We start from the raw sequence: 22,215 nt of genomic DNA on the forward strand, positions 1-22,215 counted from the left end.
ACAACCTGGAGCCGTACTTACAAACTTAATTGTTATCAAGTCGTCTCATAAGTTAAGGATCTGTTTCTGAGAGTCAGCGAGGGCCACAGTACTGAATCTTTTAATCAGTTAATGACATTAAAGAGGCTATTTTATTTTTTTACACTAAATATTAGAAGATAGGTCTGTTTGGATATAAAAAACAGAATAAATGATCCTAAAATGACAATTTTCCAACAGAGTTAAATACTTGGCAGTGTAGATAAGGCTTTAAAACAACATCTAGACCCCAATGCAGAGAAATAAAAACACAAAATATTGTTGAATTAATAAATAAAAGGTTTTTCTCAGGTGGGGTTGTACTGGAGGGGGCGATGGAGTCGCGACCTCCGTTGAGAAATATCCTGTTTAACACCCTGAGTCTGACACACACAATAAGACATAAAAAGATTGATGGTCTCCTGTGTCAGTGCCAGGACCTGGTGGCATCCTGGCAGATTGTTTTTAATATAGTGCTACAGTCATGTTCCCAAATTAACACACAACACTGGGAGAAACAAGAAGCCAGTGAACATGTTGCAATAAGAGAATGCCCTCCCGCCCTCCATATCAGCGCCTGTGGTTACACACTGTTGTGAAATGGAGGTAAGTCAAGTTTTTTAGGAAAGATTTCAATCCTTCCAGACCTCAGACCTCAAACCAAAGACATTAAAGAAGAGGAGCGAGGAATGATGGGGGAAAAAAGAGGGGGTGGGGGTGTGTAAGAGACCGGGGATGGGAGAGAAAGAAAGACTTGATTGAGGTGTGAATGAACAGTTTTCTTTCATGGTTTCGTCTGTCTCGGTCTCCGCAGTCAGTCAGACAAAGGATCGAGTGCCTCTGAGCCTCCATGCCACGTCGGTCTGAAGGATCCATTTTAGTCTGCCAATCAAAATGAACCCAGGTCATTTACATACTGTATTCACAGAGGCCCCACTCAAAACCAGTGGAACACCTCCCCCTAGTGTTCACGGTAGGGCAGTAAATGAACCCCCTGGTCATCAGATGTCAGGTCCAACATGTGTGCAGAGGACAGACGCTGTGGAGGTCGATGTAAACAATATAGCTGAAATAACGTTAATAATGTTTATGATGCTACTAAAAGCGCTTTAAACGTGGTGAATAATATGTCTATCCTGTCTTTAAATATTCAAAGATGAATGATTTTCTAATGATGGCTGGGTGCACTGCAGTGCCCATTTTAATTAAAATGTTTAAGAATTCACTTAAAAAGCCAACTTAGGTATATTTGCTATATATTTAAGGAAAAGAATAAGACATTTATCATGCTACTTGCAGCAAAATGTAGAAATAACCTTTAAAGGACCAGTGTGTAGGATTTAGTGGCATGTAGTGGTGAAGTTTCATATTGCAACTAACTGAACACCGCTGGCGTCTGTATGTCGACCTGGGAATGAGAACGGTCTGTGAGGAGAAACTACGGTGGCCGTATCTACAGACAGTGTTTGGTTTGTCTGTTCTGGGCTACTGTAGAAACATGGCAGCTTAACATGCACTGTTAAAAAAAACTTGGATCTTTAAGTTTTACAAACAAATATATATAATTTCTATATTGACTGATTAATATTTTCAATTGCAACAATTAGATTTTCAAGCACACAATTTATATTTGGTTAAAGCTCATTGTAAATGTTATTGAAAATAATAGTAATTAAAAAAAAAAAAAGGTCAGCAAAACCTTTTTAAATATATTTCAAGACTTAAAAGTTTTTTATCAGTGTGGAAGGGGACCAGCAGTGGTTCCTATATTCAGGTGATTATACACTAATGAAAACATAAATATTACTCACTGGACCTTTAAGAACTTTCAAGGGATCACATGATCGATCTCATGTTACGCTCAGACCAGAACAGCCAGTCAGACACAAGGGTTTACCCCTAAAATATTTATTATAGGTTTAATATATTTATGTTGTGTGCACCTTATGTTGAAGGCTGGGTGTGTTTTCTTTATAGCTCCAAGACAAATATTGGGAAAAAAAGTAGAATTTTTCTTTTGTTATGCTGCATATAAATGTTTCCATATCCTCTTTATAAGTATTAAAAGTTCAAGAATTTATTTGGAAAATTGAGACCTTCCCATCCTACTGCTGCTCTTGAACATGCTACATTATCTAGACTACAAACTAAAATCTGGAGACTTGTTTTCCATTAATCACAAGATAACGCAAAGATTTTATTTTATTATTTTATGCATTTTTATTCAAGACAAAGCCATTTCATTCAAAAACAAAGAATGACTGATGACAAAAAGGAGGAAAGAGTGGCTAAGAGGAAGAAAAAAGTGACTCCAATGTGAATTAATAAAAATAAAATCAAGTCAACGTGAAACAACATTCAAGTACTGTTTTTATTAACACCCACCAGTTCCAACATTCATCTTTCTATACAGAGCTGTATTTATTGCTTTAACTGTGAATATGTTGTTGTTGTTGTCGTTGTTTATTCTGCCATTTGAAGCTTATTATGAGGATTGTTTAGTTTGTCAAACCAGGCCGAGCAGGCTGATTCTCTCTCAAACCGTTGGCACTCAACCGTCAAGTAATAATAAAAATATCTAAGAAATAAAAACTGTGTCGAAAAATAAAACCCCCTGCTAAAATAATGTTCCCCAAGAAACAATAAGGAGCAAAGAAATATATATAATACTTGTAATCATCCATACATTATCAGAATAAACTAATCTCCAAAACACTGGAAAAAAGAGGAATTAGTTCATTTTAATGGAGATACCCTCAGTTTAAGGATTTAAGTTGTTAAGTTGTTTAATCTCTTTGGCCCAGCACGATCAGTATTAGAGAGCGTTAATAATCTATCATACACAAACATATCATCAATTATTCCACCTTAAACAGAAACACCAGTTAGTGAACTGTTATTATTTGTTACGTATAATTTAGCAAAAATTAAGTCAAAGCTCTAATTATATTATAATATTTACAATTTCAGTGTGAATTTGAAAACACACTTTCTTAATCCAAGATGTTTTTACGGGAAGGGTATCCGGGTATAACTGAAGACATTACAGGTTCAGGTGGAAAATGAGCTGATTTCTGGGGTTCGGCTGAGATTTTCCGATGCCCACAAACACCAATTAGTCTGCTGCCGGCCAAAGCGACAACACAGATGAACCTTTAAACTGAGCGGTAATTCCCCTTTAAGGCCTCCAGGAGGTGCTAACACGCCAGCGAGCACTTGAGGTTCCAGTCAGGCCAGGAGGAGAGCGAAGCAGGAGCGGACAATGTGTGGAGGCTGTGTGTGAAATGTTTGCTCTGTATCCACGTGTCCTCTAAGCCAGGAAAAGTTAGAGCCCGTAAAACACTTCACATTCAGTATGCTTTAATGTGCTCAGATAATGCGATCAATCGTCTTCTTTTTAGGATTTGACTGGCTTTAAGCAATAAGGCAGCAATGTTCTTGTAGGAAAGGAAATAGTTTCAGGCATTTGCTACTGTGGCAGCTGGAAATTTCAATGCGTGCACGCACACACACACACGAGTAAATGAGGTGAAGTCTAGTATTGCTGCTGCAGTAAAATGAAGGCGTTTGTGGGGTTTCTGTGTCCCAATGGTGTCTTAATGGTGATGGTGTCTTAATAGGAGCAGGGTCCTCTATCAGTGTCCTGTTAACTTCAACATTCTTGGCTTTAATCGCACAAAAAACCTTATTTTTCTTTGGGAGAACTCATTAATTCAGGGCTTTCGCTCATCTTCAGCAGCAGAAGATCTGACAGCCTTAGCTCTAGTTTTGTGCCATAACGTGTTACAGCAGAGTGCTGTGCACTGAGGCTGTCAGTCTGTGACCATCCATTAGTTTGATACTGACAGGATATTGTCTGAAAATGAATGTAGGATGGATTCGTTGATGTTAAAACTCTATATGCAACAACCGTTAATACTTTATATCAGGTGGTACGCGGTGAGTTTTCAGTTGCAGGCAGATTTGGAGTTGGAGTGTGTTGGTTCAGGATGTGATGTATCCACAGTAAAGAGGTCAGGAGAGAGAAGAGGCAGAGAAAGGACAAATAAACCGTATCATTGTGTCCAAGTTTGGTGATTGTTTCATGTTTTTTATGTTGCCAGACGGTTTGAGGAAACAGTTTGACTGCTTGTCAACCTGTTTATGTTCCAAATAAAAGATTATTTTTGAATAAATTACATTTTTCTAAAGCATCATTGTCACATGATAGCAACGATGTGGAGTTTGCAACTTCAATCATCACTCTTGTTGTTAGATTATTGCAAATATGCACGTTGGCATTATTAACTACTGCATGTACATGTGTGCATAAGTGTGCATAAGTATGTACTTTGTCTTTTTGACTGCGAAGCAGAAGTCAGTAAAGCTCTATTGATAATCTAATTTGCCAGTTCTATTGAGTTATCTAAGTCTCTTTCTACTGATATGTTTTTATTTTTAGCAACAAAACTCTTAAAATCAATGAGTAAACGGGACTGTTGAACCTCTGATGGTCCACTGAGCTGCAGGGAATTTGGCTGTCTGTCTCTTTATTAAAAACAGCTTTATTTTAGTTGAGGAAGGTTCCTGTTCAGTGTGACAATGCAACGGTCAGCTCAGTTTCAACAGTTTTTAATTAAGATTAATTAATTAAGATCTTGAGTGAAGTTGCTCATCCTGCTCCTCAAACTGCTCCTGACAGAGATCTACATCCACAAAGGTTTGTGGTCGTACAAATGCTGCGGATGTGCAACAACGTACTTCAATGTCTTTCCAGACGAAAACTCGTTTTGTCCTTTTCAAACTCATCCAGAAACTGGAAAGAGCCAGTTTATTTCTCCACACATTTCCAGGCTGTTTCCATTAAGTCAAAACCTTAATGGAAAAGCCAGAAGAGAAAAAGAAGCGTGATAAAGGCTGACGGAAACAGTTTTGAATACATCTCGACACTCTAATGCCCGTTTCTTCTTGAAAGCTTGTGTTTGTCACATCTACAGCAGATCAGTTTCACAATAAATTTCAAGAAATAAAACCCCGAAGCATGATCTACAGTTCTTAAACTTCACCGCTGGAGCAGAAATCTTTTGAGAAATGTGATCGTCTAAGATGGTGGTTGCCAGTTTGAGCTGTAACCGTGACTCCATCCACTGTTTGTATCTTTAAGGCGTCTGAGGTTCAAACCCTCTCTGTTGCTCAACCTGCCTCCTCCTATTGTTAAAACCCCCGTTTCCTGGTTAGTCAGGAGTGTTGTTCACATGTGTTAGTCATATTATATCGACACACATCTATGATGAAAATAAAGCCTGCCGAGAGCCCGTCTGTTCCAACACCACACCCACGTTAAGTCACTACGGCTGAAGGCACTGTTTAAACATGTGTCTACCTCGTCCACCTTCAACACCCTCCCCCTTCCCCCCCCCCCCTCCCCGGGTACTCCCGCCCTCTCTTCCCGTCTGGGTTCATCTCTTTCCCCCACCCCGTCCACCTCCACCTCGTCTTCCTCTTTTGGCGTCTATAGCAGGACGCAGCGCTTCTTGGGTTTGTTGTCTGGGGGCTCCAGAGCTGCCAGGATGGCCTCGTCGAACACGTTCTTCAGTCCCCTCTGAGGAAGAGACAGAAAGAGGGAAACACTCGTGAGCAATGTTTCCATCTTACGCAAAGTAAAATAAAAAAACCTAAGTAGAACTGCCAGAAATAATAAGAAAACAACTCTATAAATTACTGTAAAAATGTTTTCTGTCTGAGAAGGAAAAGTTGGACAATCATAAAAGAGAAGCTGATGGAAAAATTCTTTATGAGTACAGTTTGACATTGTGGTTGTTTGTTCTTCTGCTGCAGACGAAGCATTAGCGTCATTCTGAAACTCTCTGTCACATGCCTTCATTAGAAACTAAATGAAGCAGATGAGGAGCAGAGGTGTGAGGAGCGTATGTAACTGCATCGTCCCTGGTTTCAGTACAGGGACAGAGGGCGTCTCTTTGTACTGCTGGCAAACGTCACGCAATCACACTGAACCAGCAGGTCTGAGTCTGAATCAGCATCTTTAACTATTACTATTAGTTTTTAATTATCAATTCGTCTGACCATTATTCCCTCGATTTATCATTTGCTCTATAAAACACAAGAAATCAGTGGAAAATGTCTGTCCCTGCTTCCTACAGTCCAGGGTGACATCTTCAAATGTTTTTTCAGTAATTCAATACGATAAAAGACATAAAAGGGCAGCAAACTGTCTTCTGAGGCTGAAACTATAAAATATTTGGCATTTTAACTTGAATAAAAAAAACACAAACAATGAATCATTATCTATATAGTTGCCAACAAATTGATTAATCGACCAATAACTGTCGAATCATCTGCTTGTTTTCGTGGAAGGTTTTTTTTTTCTTCATTAAAGCGTAATAATTCAAAATGTTACCCTTTTAATGACCTGACCTATAAGCTGTAGCTCCAGGCCTGTGGCTCACTATAGAACATCTGTGTACCTGTGTAAGAGCAGAACACTCCACGTATTTGACAGCCTTGAGCTCACGAGCCAGTTTCTCTCCGCTCTCACAGGTCAGGGCTCGCTGTTTGTTCTTAGCCAGTTTCTCCAGAGTGTTGCTGTCGTCTCTCAGATCCACCTGAGTCCCGACCAGCAGGAAGGGCGTCCGCGGGCAGTGGTGTGAAATCTCTGGCACCCACTGTGAAGAGGCAAGGTCAAAGAAGGGTGAGGCATGTAATCTGGAAGGCCAGGGTCTGGAATAAACCATTCTGTCGAGCTCGAATGCAGCAAAATGTGTTTTCAATCTAGAGTTAAAAACCCAGCAAGATCTAAACAGTGGATGGTAAAAATGTGGCTTCAAACTGGATAAAAAGTCACCACAATGAATGTATATTGTGTATCCTGCTTTTAGACATTTTAATGTTACATATTATAACTTTAAAGCCCAAAAGCCAAACAAACCTTAACTTCAAGCTGGAAATGACAAACGCTGACTGAATAACCGGACTCACCTTCTCTCTGACGTTCTCAAAAGAGGAGGGCGATACGACAGAGAAACAGACGAGGAAGACGTCGGTCTGAGGGTAGCTGAGGGGTCGCAGCCTGTCGTAGTCCTCCTGACCTTCAGGGGGAGACACACAAACACTGTGATTAACAGCAGACAACAAACACTGTGTACAAAATGGAGCAGGTAAAGCTAAAAACCAGCCACAGTTTATCTCCCAAACCCATAGGCAGCTTTCTGCTCCTCGTACTACAACAAATACTGTTGCTGCTCCAATTACCACCAACACAAATCCACATTTTTATCAACTACATGCACTTTATTTTTACCTGCAGTGTCAAACAGTCCCAGAGTGTACGGCTCCCCGCCGATCATCACTGTCACTGCATAGTTATCAAAAACCTAAAGGGGGGACAGAGGGTGAGAAGAGAGGAATGATGGGAGGGGAGGGTTGGGGTTGGAGAGAAGGGAGCACAAAGGAAGGTGAAAATAGGAAGTGAACAAAAAGACATGATCTCAGGCATTCTTTAAAACAAAACAGGAAGCATACTTCTCCTCTTTATGAGGCGTGTGAGACATACATACACACACATAGGTTCTGTACTATACTTATAAAGGACCCTCATCCCCTCGCCTGTAACACAAACATAACTCTGCAACCAAACAGCCCTTTGAAGAAGTGAGGACCAGACAGAAACTTTGCTTTCCAAAAATGTCCTCCCTGTCAAGTTCTGAAACTCACGCCTGTCCTCGCAGAGATAGAAGTATACGAGTGTACACACAGCAGAAGGTTTCACATCATTGTGGCACTTTCAGTGATTTTAGGAAGATGTTATCCTCTCAGTTTGCTTCGTGTTCACACCGACAGAGCGAACAGGGCCAATCTTTGGCTGAGTAAGTGGGTATTTTACAGTACAGACCACCCTGCATGTGTCAAAGGTCAGAGGGCTTAAACAGAAGAAGCTGGTTGTTATGATCAATAGTACTCAGATACTCTTGACTCACGGCACTAACCAGCTTAAGGCAATATTTGGATTGCTACATTTACACCCAGTGTATTGCAAGAAACAAAATCAATCTCAAGAATTTAAATGGAGCAGTTACCTTGTCTAATGTGCACTTGGTATAAAGTTCCCTGAGGAAATGAAATTGCCCAAAAGAAAAGGTTGAATACTTTGACAGTGTCAGCACGTTTGTCAGGCTTCGTTATACCTGTATGTCCATCTCAACCACGCTTGTTGCAATTTTTGTGGCCATTTTCCAGTTCTGGCACCAGAAGATGACACATTGTTTTAATCCTGCCAACAAGGCTCCGATTATAAGATCAATTATTTCACAGACTGTGGGAAACCGCAGTTAATGAGCACAACATCAGACCGATGAGCACATTTAACCGACAGTTGTGTTCCTACAGCTGTCAAATTCTTATTTGTACATTATTATTATTATTATTATTATTATTGTCATTTGTAGGTGGAAGTAGATGACATAACCTTTTTCCGACAAGGCTGCCTTCATCAAACCAGAAATCATTTGAAATAACCAACATCATTGTAACTTTGGGAGGTAACAGTGTTTGTTACTTATAGTAAAAGGCTTATTAAAAGTACGATACCTGCCTGTAAATATCCTTACTATCCTTATTACTGAATTGTTGGAGAAACAAAACTAAACAGGAGAGTTCTGTTTTGCTGCTGTTCAGGTGAACAGACTGTCAGCCCACCTCCTCCCTCCTGTTTCATCACTCTCGTACCTTCAGGCTGCTGCCATGTCCAATAACAAGCAGCACGGCCCCGACATGCCTGCTAACCTCAGCTGTGTGACCGTGGAGGCGAGCTGAAGCAGGGAGTGTTTCATAGCCGACGTGCCTGCTTGAATACACAGCCCGGCTTCAACGCGCTGACCTGCTGCGGTCTGCTGTAGCCTGCAGACACCGTTTGGTTTTAATGAAGCTGCGTATGCACAGACAGGTTCCAGATAAACTGGAGGATGTAGCCTGTAGGAGAGGAAGCTACATCGAGTATTACAAACATGGATTCAAGCTGGGTTTACTCCTGCATCTGTTTAATCTATATTTAAACAGGCAGGCTCACAGTAGGTGACTGGAAACGCTTGTTGCATGATATCTCCTCCATCTAGGTTTGTACTGAACCACAATAATGTTCTGGCACTGACAGAAATGTGTCCCTGCCACTCTGTATCAAACCTTACAGTAGTGAAAGCAGACATTGAATCTGTGTTTGTTTTAACATTACGGTCAAATGCAAACACAGCTTTCAATGCTTTCTGCTGTTAATGTGAAGCTGCAGCAGTATGACATTTCGGTTTTCATTGGCAGTAACTAGATCCTGCATGTTTCCCGGGAATAAAAGTATCCAGGCTGCAGTTGGAGGGTGTGCGTGCTGCAACATGAAAGCTCCCCAAAAGTGAAACCATAACATCTCGATCACCCGAGGTGGTTAGTTTAGGAAGCGCTTCATTTGACATGCAGCAGAGTTTTCTATGAGCCGACCACACATTTTAATTATTTTAATTCATCTCCACCACAACTACTGATAGGTTAAAATAATGTAAAGCGCAGTGACCGGAGTCGATAAGATCAGTACAAATGAAACTAATTATCTTTCCAAATGTGCAGATATTTGGCTTATAAAACTCCCAAACTCTTTCTGGATTATTTCTCTTTTTAGAACAAGAACTCGTGCCAACACATTTCAGAAGTCTAAATAGACAAAATAACCAAGCAGTTTAAGTTATTTTTCAAGGTGACATCATGCCTTTTCAGTAGTCTGTGTTGAACACAGTGTTAGTTAACCCCAGGATACCTTAACTACAGGAGAGAGGCTGACAGATTCTTCTAGCTGTTCAGTAAAAACTCTGTTTACTTCATTAAAAGAGATTTGTTTTGTTTTTCCACAACTGAGAGGAAACCTTGGACGTCACTCAGACTGACTGACAAGCCCAGTCCGGGGTGTAACACACACAGAGAAATGAACAGAGGAGGACGTACTAGTCAGTTCAAGTTGAGACAGAAATGCTGCGTGATGCGATGAGGCATGGTGGAGGGACGAGCCATGGAGACAGACGGACTAAAAAGACGGAAATACTTTAATAAAATGCAAACCACACACACACACACACACACACACACACACACACACACACACACACACACACACACACACACACACACACACACACACACACACACACACACACACACACACGTTTGTGATTATAATGTGTTTGGACAGAGCTCAGACTGCAGAAGCTGCTAGAAACAGGCGTATCACAACAAACTGGTTATAGTGGAAAAGAGCTGCAGCTACATGAAGAAGTGGCCAGTTAGTACTTGTGTTGTTTGGTATTATTGTACTTTTGCAGAGTTGACGTATTTTTGATGCTTGAAATAGGAATCACTCTGGTTCCTTTGACAAAAAGCCAACGGGATTCTTCCGTTGGATTAAGAAAATAAGCTCTGTGGCGAACAGAAGTTTATGACACTTACATGTTTGGTTTAGTGAGATAATCTTCACAAATTAACGCCACTTTTATGAGTTCTGAAGCGTAAATGCGACCGCCAGAAATAAAAAGCTCACATTAAGCCATAAACAAACTACACCACAGTCACATGACTTGAACGCCATCTCCAGTAAACTTCCAACAGATTTTGAGTTAGAATAGTTTGCAGGAGCGTGAGTATAAACACAACCAGGCTGTAAAGGCGGACCAGTGAGCAGGTAAGTCTCCCAGTTTGGCGTGCTCTGTAACAACCTCTGTAGTCTCATTTAGCCACTTATTAGCAACCGCCAGTAAAAGCTTCAAACTTCACCGATGAGGTATTAACAGAAGAAAACGTGACAATCTCTTAAGCTTGTGTTAACCACAGACCTTATTTCAGGCGTCTAACAAAAACCCCATTGCCTCTGAGGGGAGGGAACCGGAGGGGCAGAAATGCGGACTCATTTCCGGGTTTTAGGATTCATTTCTGCTGCACTATATAACAGATTTATATTTTCTCATTCATTCTGTAATGCATGCTGTACAGTACCAAACCTCAGCTTGAAATGAAACAAAGACAGTCCAGATAAAAAGCTACGGATGTGACATTAAACTCTAGTAAGGCGACATGTTTATGAGGGATTACTTCCTGGAGGAGACTTCCTCTCTCCTGATTTCCTACTGTGGTAGTGGTCAGCTGACAATGCTCAACACAAACACAATGAAGTAAAAACAAAACGGTTCGCTGTGAATGATCTCGCTCTGGAGAAGCTGTTTCTCATAATGAAGGTGAATAAATGGGAATGAATAGATTATTTTAATGTTTAAAGTTTCTTCTTATTGGTTATTCTGCATCTAACTTTGAATATTAGGGCAGCGTGATAATGAATCAGGTTATCCGACGTGATTATTGGTTTCAAAGGTTTCCGATCAAACTACAGTGTTGTGTGGAGTAATAGAGCTGTTAGTAACAATAGGATAACACTGGCAGGAACACAATGTCGAGTATGCAGTAAAAACAATAAGGCTCACAGGACAATAAGCAATAAAAAATTACATAATTGTTTCTGAGTGCTAAACATTACAAATAAAACTGAATCTAATATTCACTGAAAATAAAGACAAAACATTTGGAGGAAAACAATAGTCGTAGTTACAAGAAAAGTGTGGAGAGATAGAGAGAGAGAGAGATAGATAGAGAGAGAGAGATAGATAGAGAGAGAGAGAAATGTTGTTAGGGAACACAATTTGTCATTTGTTATGATTGGATTGAGCTAAATTATGACGATGTTTTTGTTGAAGCCTTCTATTACAACTTATATCTCAAAATAGAATAATATATATTCTTTAAATATTAGAACTTTATTCTCAAAATATTACAACTGAAATTCTTTGTTCCTAAGTGAAACCCATAACTTCTATTACAACTTATTTCAGAACTATTACAACTTTATTTTGAAAATATGACTAAAATACGTGTTTACCATCAGGGATGTTGCCTTTATACTAAGTTGGCTCTACCTTTAACATCTCTGACATTCCCATCTGCTTATTTTGATTGATGAATTTCTGATTTAAATTCCATAAAAATGACTATATTACAATATATATGGACACTGTGATCAAAAACACATATTTTATCCAGCTGCCAATCTCTAACAGTAGGTAGATAAATACCCAACTATCTATAGTAGAACCATATTGTTGGGACAGTATTGACACATTCATACTAAATGGTTAAAAATAATGTCGGGGAGGGAGGTGGGGGAGGGGGGTTGAGGTGTGAGCGACATACAGACAGGAAGAGGAAGACAAAGCTGAGTCAGCGCTGTTGGTTCTGCAATGCTCTGATCAAACTGTGCTGACGACTGACAGACAGACAGACAGACAGACTGACTGACTGACTCTGGGGTACTGATAGAAAACATCAGATTGCAGTCAGCAGTCAGTGAAGCCTCCCCATCAATTAGGGCCATTTCAGATATTTCCAGCAGGACAGTTCTGCCCGTCAACAGTCAGTCAGCTGTTTTCTGACTGTCACAAACCGAAACAGTCAGGAGTTTGCAAGATCAGTCGAGCTTTTTTTTTTATATCAGACTGCAGAACCTGTGAAGGTGCTTCCACATTTTCAGTTTCAGCATGACACAACACAAAAATCTAAACAGGAAATGTAAAAAAAACAAAACAAACTCCACATTTATCTATCTATGCAAACACACACACCCACACACACACACACACACACACACACACACACACACACACACACACACACACACACACACACACACACACACACACACACACACACACACACACACACACACACACACACACACACACACACACACACACGGTTGCAATTCTAAGAGTCCATCCAAACAGCAAACACAAGATACCTCGAGCTTTCGCCATCACCAACATACAAACTTCTGTTTTTCAAGAAAAGTGTTTCTACAGACAACGTCAATAACTGATGCCCACTTACTGTTACCATTGGACACAGCCAGGCTAGCTGTTTCCCCCTGTTTCCAGTCTTTATGCTAAGCTAAGAGCTAAGCATCTCCTGGCTGGAGCTTCATAAGTTAAAAGTACAGACATGAGAGTAGTATCATTCTCCTTATTTAACTCTTGGCAACAACAAGAGTTTGAGGAATCTTTTCTATCCAGCCAGGTAATTATACAAGTCGTAAGCAAGTTCAACCAGATCATCTAAATGTTTTATTTGAAGGTTAAACCAAGAGCGAGCGCAGCTGAAACATAAAAGCCTTTCTATAACACGGTCCTTTTAATGGTCTGTTCAATCCAGACAGGCTTTAAACAAGTGTCGCTTCCTGTGTGAGACAGGAAAGAGCTACAGGGGGCGCCGAGTGTTCACAACAGTAAATGAAACCTCGCCACTGTACTAATGTTTGTCACTTTCCTGTCAGTTCGCTGCAGTAAATAAAAAAAAGTGTTTGTGTTACTCACAGTGGGGACGTATTCGGATGGAAACTTGTTGGTGGTGTAGGAGATGAGCAAGCAAGTTTTCCCCACCGCGCCATCGCCCACCACCACACACTTTATAGTCTGCATCTGAGGAGGAAGGCGAGAGAAGAGAGGGAGGAAGGTTTTTAATTTCACACACGTATGCGCGTAATATAAATCACTTTTTTCAAAAATACATAAAGGCTGAATTTAAAAATCTTTTTAAATCCTGGATCAATATCAATAATACTAAACACAAGTTCATTTGAATGATAAAGCTTCACAAATTAAAAAAAAAAAATGAGATTCATGATTTTTCAGTTCCACATCTGGACAAATTGAGTTTTTAAGAGTAGCACACAGCAACACGGTACAGTCGCTATAATTCGGGGGGAGAAAATGAGAGTAGACACGTGGACGCTGGGGAATAACACGCTGGCGTATCCTGACACATCAACATGCAATAGGACGACTGAGGATTTTAAGAAAATATCACATCACAGTGTTTTGTTGAGGGATATTGTAACGATTCTCAAAAACACTGTAAGGATTTTTGTGTTTGAACCTCCAACCGCTGGACAACCTGTTGGAAACAGGGAATATATCACCTTGCTTACAGTACCGCGCTGTATTGCAATATATTGGATTGTAACTCCTGTATCATGATACATACTGTATCTCCAGATCTTTCCCAATACACATATCTCTTGCCAATAACCTACAATGGGCTTTTGTTGCTTTATTTTGACACTATCAGAATAACAATTTGATTATTTCATAATGAAAGGAATCATAATCGTGCCTATGACACAATGTTTTCTCGTTTTATAACTGATTCCAGTGGTGCAGTTTCTCTGTTCCCTTTTGTAGTGAAGGTATCATCATGAACACACCACACAGATAACATCTGCCGGTTTACAGCCACAGTCCTGATGCAATACGTCACTCACTTAATTTCATTTTCACTCTTACAGTTAAAATGTTACACATCGACAGGCGATGGATGTATTTACTGACATCTTATGCAATACATTAACCAAGAAATAATGAGAGTAATACACTAAAGCAAGGGTCTGAGACTGTGGACACCCCTTCACCCCCCCTGTAGTTGCTTAGTTTTGCTCAACTCCTGGATGCTTACGGACAATGATTGTTATTTGATCACATAGATATTCAACAATTGAGCAAAGACAGCTTAATATTGCTGTTTGACATAACTTCAGACTACACCAAATACATAAAAAAGGTCTGTCCTTACACATTATTAGTTTGTGACATTGGGAATGTCAGAAAGACTGTAAAATTCCCCAAAACTACTGCCACACAGTCAGGCTACTGTATGTAATCTCTTTTAATAATTAATGTAATTATGTAATTAGGGCTGTGGATTGGCAAGAATCTAGTGATACGATACGTATAACGATACAGGGTTTACGATCCAATATACTGTGATAAAATGTGATACTGTTAGTTACGACGGAGTATTAGGGCCATACTAAATAAATCAAATAATATTTAAATAATAAAATTACGAGAATAAAGTCGTAATATTACGAGAATAACGTATTGATAATTTCGTCGTTAAACAGTTTTGCTGGCTGAGCCAACAGGCTGACAGTTCTCATAATATTATGACTTTATTCTCGTATTATTACGACTTTATTCTCTTAATTTCCCAAAATAATGTCTCTTAGTCTGACCCTAACACTCTGTCGTAGTTAGTCAAGGCTATTGATTCTTTAATTTTAGAAAAACTTTCATGCAACCATATTTATCACAGTCCTCAGTTTATGTTTACAACACTAATATCTAGCAGTTATCTTTTCCACTTCCACTTCACCGAGAGAATAAATGAATAACTGTGTAAGCGAATGTGAACAAGCTGCAGCCTTCGGCCTGTATGTATCAGGTTGACTGGGATGTCATGAGCGTCCGTAAGTGTGAGAGAGTTAACAGGAACAGTGGTAGCTGTGTAAAGTCAGTGTTTACTACACACAGGGCTGGAGGTCCTGTGACCACGCAGACGCTGAGCGGCTCACATACCCGCGCTGGCGCTTCATTAAGTGGGACAATGGTAAAGGGGGTATGGGCTGCCACTTCATCACTGCCTCTTTGTTTGGGCCCTTTGGCAATAGGCAGCGCTCAGGATGAGTTAAGTACAAATTAACCGGTCATCTGCGGAGACCGTGACACCAGTTATGTCTGCATAGAGAGGTTTCACAGACACATGCACGCAGATAATTTTGGAAAATGCAGCGATAAGTGGCAACACGTCTTTCAGGGAACTATTGTTTCTTGTAAACAACGTTATCTGCATCAAGTTGGTCCTGTTCTGCAGTGAATACCGATCACTTTCGTTAATTAACAGACTACTCTTCAACTCTACGAGGTTTCATTAACTCCAGAGGCGTCGTTATGAAACAACTAGTTGGTGAATCGATTTGTCAAAAGAGAGGAAATATGAGCTTCCTTCCAAGTTGCTAAACAAAGAAAAATGTAAAAAGATTTTCTAATTTTTAGCTTCTTTAAATGTGAGGATTTGCTTCCTTTTCCTTTTCTTTTCTTTTTACAGTTTTCTATCATTTTGTATGCTTTACAATCAACCAAAAACATAATGAACAGATGAATTCTAACTAATGAGAGTAATTGTTAGTTGCGTCTCAACATTACGATTTATTTGTCGATCGACGGACTAAACTTCTGATAATCCATTAACTGTTTCACTCGCTGGTTCCAGCTTCACCTGAGGACTTGATCCCACACAGTTGGTTGGACCATCTTGAGACAATCATAAAAGGACAGTTTTCAATAGTTTACAGACAAAAAGCAATAATTTAATGATTATAATCAATGAAAATAATCTTCAGTTACAGCCCGAATGACACAAAGACAAAGATATTCAACTTACAATGACATAGAGAGAGAAAAGGAGCAAATGCAGAGGTTTGAGAAGCTGTAACAGGGCAGTGAAATTAATCAATTATCAAAATAGTCTATGAACTTATTGATTAATCGATTACTCCTTTTCCCTTCTGATTAATTCCCACATACAGCCAAGAAAACCCAAAGGGATATTTACTCAATGTGCAACTGAAGCAACCGTTTGTCAGCTCATATTTAGTCATGAAACAAACCTCAAATAAAAATAACAATCCAATAAAAGATCAATAAATAGCCAGTCAGAGTAAAGCACTGCCTACAGGAAGCTAAATAACTCCAGAGACACTTTCAGTCACTTCCGCATAGAAAACTGTGGCCAAAACTTAAAAAGAATAAACCTAATATGAGCTTTAACGCAGGCCAGCTCGTCGGTTAGTCTGTTTGTACGGAGTTAAAGTTAGAAAAAGGGACTCGGTTACCACTTTCTGACAGCTTTTACGAGCAAATAACCAAACGCTGGAAAAAGTTCACTCCTGCGCAGCTAGCCGAGGGTAGCTAAGTCGGGAGCTAACATCCGCCAGACCTCCACCCGAAACCACAAAAAGGGCCTATTTTAAACTAATTTAAATACAACACAACGACAAAACAACACTCCAGAGGGCTACGTGTATAAGAACCGATAGAAACTGAGGCCTGAAGATGCCCTAATGAACCAGAAACAGTCGCACCGGTAACTTTTCTCCCGCTGAGATTTCACAGGCTAGCAGAGTTAGCCGGGCGCCACTCGTTTGTTTTGACAGCTGCCGGTTAGCATTGTTAGCATTGTTAGCATTGTTAGCAGGCTAACAGAGGAGAAGAGTCTCTCTCTCGGCTGTGTGTCTGTGTCTCTGTCGGTGGTTCACCGGGTGTCGTCGGTAAATGTGCCGTTAAGAGCCGGTGGCCGGATACTAACCGTGTCTGGTTCAGCCGCTCGAGTCGCTGCTAATGCTGCGCTGCGTTCAGGTGCCTCCCGTAAACTCCCCCTTCCTCCCTCCCACCAAGCAGAGTGCGTTCACTTCCGCTGAATTCGTTGTTGTCTGCTTTCTATGTAATGTTATCAGCAAATGTAAATGTGGTTTTTATAATGTAATGTGACTTGACTTTGTTCCTTCTTATTGTCTGCAGTACTGTTTAAATAGTTTTATGGGTTATTTTTTTAAATTCATTTTTAAAAAGGGGGAAATTTCTAAAAAGTGATCCTGTGACATAGAGTTATTTTAAAGGGAAGAAAGGAAGAATAAAAGAAAGAAAGGGGGGAAATATGTGGTCAAATGTGCTGTTGATTTTTATTGTAAATTGTAAATGTTATTCTTATATTCTTAACAAGGATAGATCATTAATAAATAAATAAATAAATAAATAAATAAAAGAAGACTTGTTCTGCAGCGACCTGGTGATATGGAAAAAAGGTAGTAAGTGTAGAATATATTCCAGCTGTAACCCAACCAACAGTTTCTTGTTTCAACATGACAAAAATACTCCTGTGCACAGAGCCACACCCATTAGTCCCTGAATGCAGCATCAGGGTGTGTCAGTTTAACATTTAAGGTTTAATTTCAGTTCAGGTGAGTTTAAACTTAATGTTTGAGGTTAATTGTAAAGCTTAACTGACATTAAAAATTAAATAATGAATGTAATTAATTATTACATTCATTATATGAATTATTTTATATTAATTATCAACTTATAAGAGCAAAGATAACAAAAAGTGGCATTTATAGTATTTCCACAATCATCCTGACGCTGCGTTTATTGAGAACGACCTCAGACTGAAAGATGGGCTGGTTTCTCAATGACCACCAGAGGGAGATGGAGTACAGACTGTTGGTGTTTTTAGGGTCACTACATTACTTACTTTAGAGGATTTAGCACAACCTAAGGGCAGGGACATGGCATCGGTCCCTGCTCATCGACTTCAGGTGTCTCCGTCAACTGTATGTTCTCACACAGTTAACATACTGTCTATGTGTTTACATCAACTCCATACATACATTATGATTCTCCCCTTACTTTTGCCTTTGAGTAGGCTAACTACAAAGTGAGAAATACATATTTTTTTTTACATCCTTGTGCATTGTGATATTTGCCATGTTTGGACAATGTGGGATCTTGACTGAAATTCAACATATAACTGCACTTATGTAATGCTTTGGTGACTTTGAGGCTTCTCCACATGATAAATGGAATGAATTGCAGACAGGATGAGCTGTTTTTCAAGCTAAACAGGTGGATAATGTGAGGTAAAAATGTGTGTAAGATTCCTGTGTATGTAAGGATGGAAGTCAAATGGATGCTGGATGACCAGTAGTTCAGATATCATCCTTATTACACAGCGTGTCCATCTGGTATTGTATTATAGCACTATGGTAGTTTCAATAGGAGCTGCGTTCAGACCCACAATGATGGACTCGAGACTTTGACTCAAGTTGGTCTAATAAGTCAAAATTGAGAGTTTACTTGTAGTTGACTTCCTGAAGACTTAACTTTACTAGAGGCTTAAGCTGTGAAGTATTAAGTTCTGGCAATCCTGACATTGATAATAATACTATCAATATTATGGGCAATATACGTTTTTATTACTTTTCAATATCATTGTCAATACCAATACTTTCTATTTTACTTTATTTTAGTTTACTTATTTTAAATCTACCTTTCATTGTTATCATATTCCACACTGGTGTTAGCACTTATTATATTATTACTACTTACTGTCATTTTTGAGCAATCTCTGGCTCAAGAAGTTCTCTTTTATCTTATCTTATCAACTTTATTAATCAATCGATTGTTTCCAAACTTATACATCTGATAGATTTTGTGTCTGCATAGTATGTAAACATCTAGCGTCTAGCATGTTTCAGGAAATAAAAGTCAATCAAAGATCTCATTTTGTCAGTTTCTCATGTGGTTTTTTAAACTAAACTAAAAACAGAGGAGTGAGTGATCATCATGAGCGAGTTAATACATAATAAAAAAATCAATGGAAGACTATGAAAGGCAAAGATAATAAAGACCTTGTGCATTATCTCTTTAATAGGGATGAGAAGTGCTTGTTTTGGCTGGCCTGGCTGGCCGTGGCGTGCTGGAGGTGGAGGGAGATCGCTGAGGGAAAGACCAGTCGACCTTCAGTGGTAACGCAGCAGAAAATGAGATAATTACAATGCAAGGCACTTCTCCGTTACCCTTTCCCTCCGGATGGCCTCTCTCTTTCTCTCACTTCACAAGCATTTCATCGCACTTTGATCTCTCCTCACTGCTCTTTTTATCCCTTCCTCTTCTCTTTGTTGCTGCCTCCTGGTTTTCTCTCTCTCTCTCTCTCTCTCTCTCTCTCTCCCTCTTCATCTTTCCCTCTTGCTCTCTCTCTCTCACCCCCTCTTCATCTTTCCCTCTCTCTGTATGTGTGTCTGTATCTATCAGTTGCTCACCCGTGACTAACCAGGGGGATGGATGTCAAGGACGTTGTGCTGCTTGTCTCCCAAAGATAATCCCATTAAACTCAGGAATTTAATTATAGATTATCTCACACACTCACACTCACACATACACACACACACACACACACACACACACACACATCCAGAAACGGGCACACAGGTGCGCCCAAGTGTACAGAAACACACATAAATACAGAAACTGCTACACCAAGATAATACTCGCCCATGCAGAGATATTTTATCGCACACAAAGTTAACACACAAAGGCATGAACACACACACTGGCTTCACCCCGTTGCCCTGTCAATGTGTATCAGTGTCACCCTCCAGTCGGCATTAACAACTCCACCAGTCTGTTTTTAGAGCAGCAAGGACGCAGCTCAACATGATTTTGCTGTGAACAAAGGAACAAAATGCACAGAACTCATCTGAAACTCAGTCGGTTTACTGTAACTGCCAAACAGGATGTTGTATATTGTGCGTAAGGTGCTGACTGTAGCCTTTTACCACCAATAAATCATCATTTTCCTGCGTCTTAAGTGATACGTTATAATTCCTATAACATATTATTGTTATATTAGTGCAACTGCTGCAATCCTCTGAGACATGGCGGCAGAAGATACCAGTTCCTGATGACCATACTGTAATTTCTCTGACAGCAGTATCCAGTTTGTTGCAATCTGCAACTTCACCACTAGATGCCACTAAATCTTACACACTGGTCCTTCAAGTCAGTACACAACAATACATTATGTCTGTTTCACGCTTTGTTACCCAGTAACAGATATTAACATTCGTAACTGATAAAACTAAGCAAAAACAAAAAAACAAAACAACAACCCTAAGACATTTATTATTTCCTTCTTATTTGTTGGGGCAAAACAAAATAAAAAAAACCCCTTCCCAACGAGAAAACATGAACACAATGTCAGTGTTGGACAGCGAAAGTGAAAAGAAATGGCATTCAGTCTGCCGGGCTGCAAGCTCTCTCATATAGTGAGAACTTTATAGTTTCTAAAAACTGATTTTCATTGCAAAAAAAAATACTTAAACAGGCACAACTTTAGCTTCTGTGAGGCTTTGATTTTTGATTGGTTCTCCATCTGCCCATAACTTCTTTGTTGTGTCTATAGCTATAGTGCGTGTTGCCAGATATGGTCGCTGAATGCTGGTTTTGGCCTCTGCACAGGCACGATGACAGAAAACCTGGCAACCGCACTGTGATGGCAAGTCTTTGGGAAGCTGTGCTGAGTCACTGCGTCTAGCTGTTGCTCACCAAGAAAGAGCTCCTGTAACACCACCAAAAACCCTCAAATTGGAATAACATTTGTGTACAGATTGAACACATTAGATGTATGTTAATTGCCTGTTAGTTTATCGAGCTTTAGAAGTGGTAATAGGTGTATATTTACCTTTGGATGGCCAGCTGTTTCGCACCTCAGATGACCGCTCATTGTTCTGATGGCCCTTTGTACTGAAACCCCAGTATGTCCCATCGGACCGAGAGCCAGTTTATCCAACAGCCAGTTATTCCGAAAACAAAAGCCCACAGCTCCAAGGCCTGTTTTACTCTCCCTGGAGTGTTTTTGCCCTTAATATCTCAGTGTCTTTGGACGTGCAGGAGAGGATGAAAGTGAAAGGTGACCTTTTTCTCCTCATTGTAACAATGACGGGGGCAGTTTGGTTAGATTTATGCATCAAAACCAGTTGGTTACATCATAAAGATCATTGTTTCTGTTAAAATAAGTATGTTAGTTACATCAGTTAAGTTATGTCCGTGAATTGTGGATAACAGAGAGAGTATTTTGCAAACAGCAGACTTTAGGAGCAGTTGGATTTTGTTTTTTGGTCCGATGGGACATTTTCTGGAATATTTCGGTTTTGGAATAACGGGCCGTCGACACAATAGCGTGGCACCATATCTCAAAACTTAATGCTAAGCTAAGCTAATTCCAGCTCTGTACCTTAACACACAGACATGATGTCACGCTCTTTATCTCACTCCCAAAATGTTTGAAACTACAGATCTGACTTTTTGTCATGCAGGGATTGTTTATTTAGGATCTTCCTTCTCATCTGGCCTTTTGGGTTATCACTTACCTCGTAGCACACTTGGGGTTAAGTGCCTGGCTCAAGGGTACACTCGGTATCAGCGGCCGCCACGGCACTGAGCGGGTGGCCCGACAAATCGAAATAAATTGATAATTTGATGGCGTTATAGCACAACACTTTCTCTGCTTTCAAAGGGATTTCTGCTGCTGCATTGTTTTCAGTGCCTGTGTGGTTAAATGCTACACACACACACACACACACACACACACACACACACACACACACAGAGCATCATCATGTCTGAGTGTGGTGGAGAAGGATGGATTATGTAACTGTATATACATCGACTGAACCCCACT

At 39.9% G+C, this 22,215-nt stretch overlaps 1 protein-coding gene across 1 annotated transcript; it reads right to left on the reverse strand.

The window, feature by feature from the left end:
• Window positions 1–2,375: 2,375 nt before the first annotated feature.
• On the reverse strand, window positions 2,376–17,392 carry LOC127357441 (cell division control protein 42 homolog). Its single transcript, XM_051389670.1, has 6 exons — window positions 17,287–17,392; window positions 13,458–13,562; window positions 7,316–7,388; window positions 6,994–7,103; window positions 6,483–6,680; window positions 2,376–5,599 (listed from the first exon to the last, which is right to left on the reverse strand). The coding sequence occupies exons 2-6, from the start codon at window positions 13,560–13,562 to the stop codon at window positions 5,510–5,512; spliced, it is 576 nt and encodes a 191-aa protein (XP_051245630.1). The 5' UTR covers window positions 17,287–17,392; the 3' UTR covers window positions 2,376–5,509.
• Window positions 17,393–22,215: the final 4,823 nt, after the last annotated feature.

The sequence above is a fragment of the Dicentrarchus labrax genome, unplaced genomic scaffold, assembly GCF_905237075.1.
Source record: "Dicentrarchus labrax unplaced genomic scaffold, dlabrax2021, whole genome shotgun sequence".
In the NCBI taxonomy this organism is placed as follows: domain Eukaryota; kingdom Metazoa; phylum Chordata; class Actinopteri; family Moronidae; genus Dicentrarchus; species Dicentrarchus labrax.

Bases quoted from the DNA above. Each gene is read 5' to 3' on its own strand.
- LOC127357441 (XM_051389670.1), bottom strand. From the start codon at position 13,562: ATGCAGACTATAAAGTGTGTGGTGGTGGGCGATGGCGCGGTGGGGAAA. The intron at 7,389-13,457 runs GTGAGTAACACA...TCCCCCCTTTAG, and splicing joins CATCCGAATACGTCCCCACT to GTTTTTGATAACTATGCAGT. The intron at 6,681-6,993 runs GTGAGTCCGGTT...GCCTCTTCACAG, and splicing joins TTGAGAACGTCAGAGAGAAG to TGGGTGCCAGAGATTTCACA.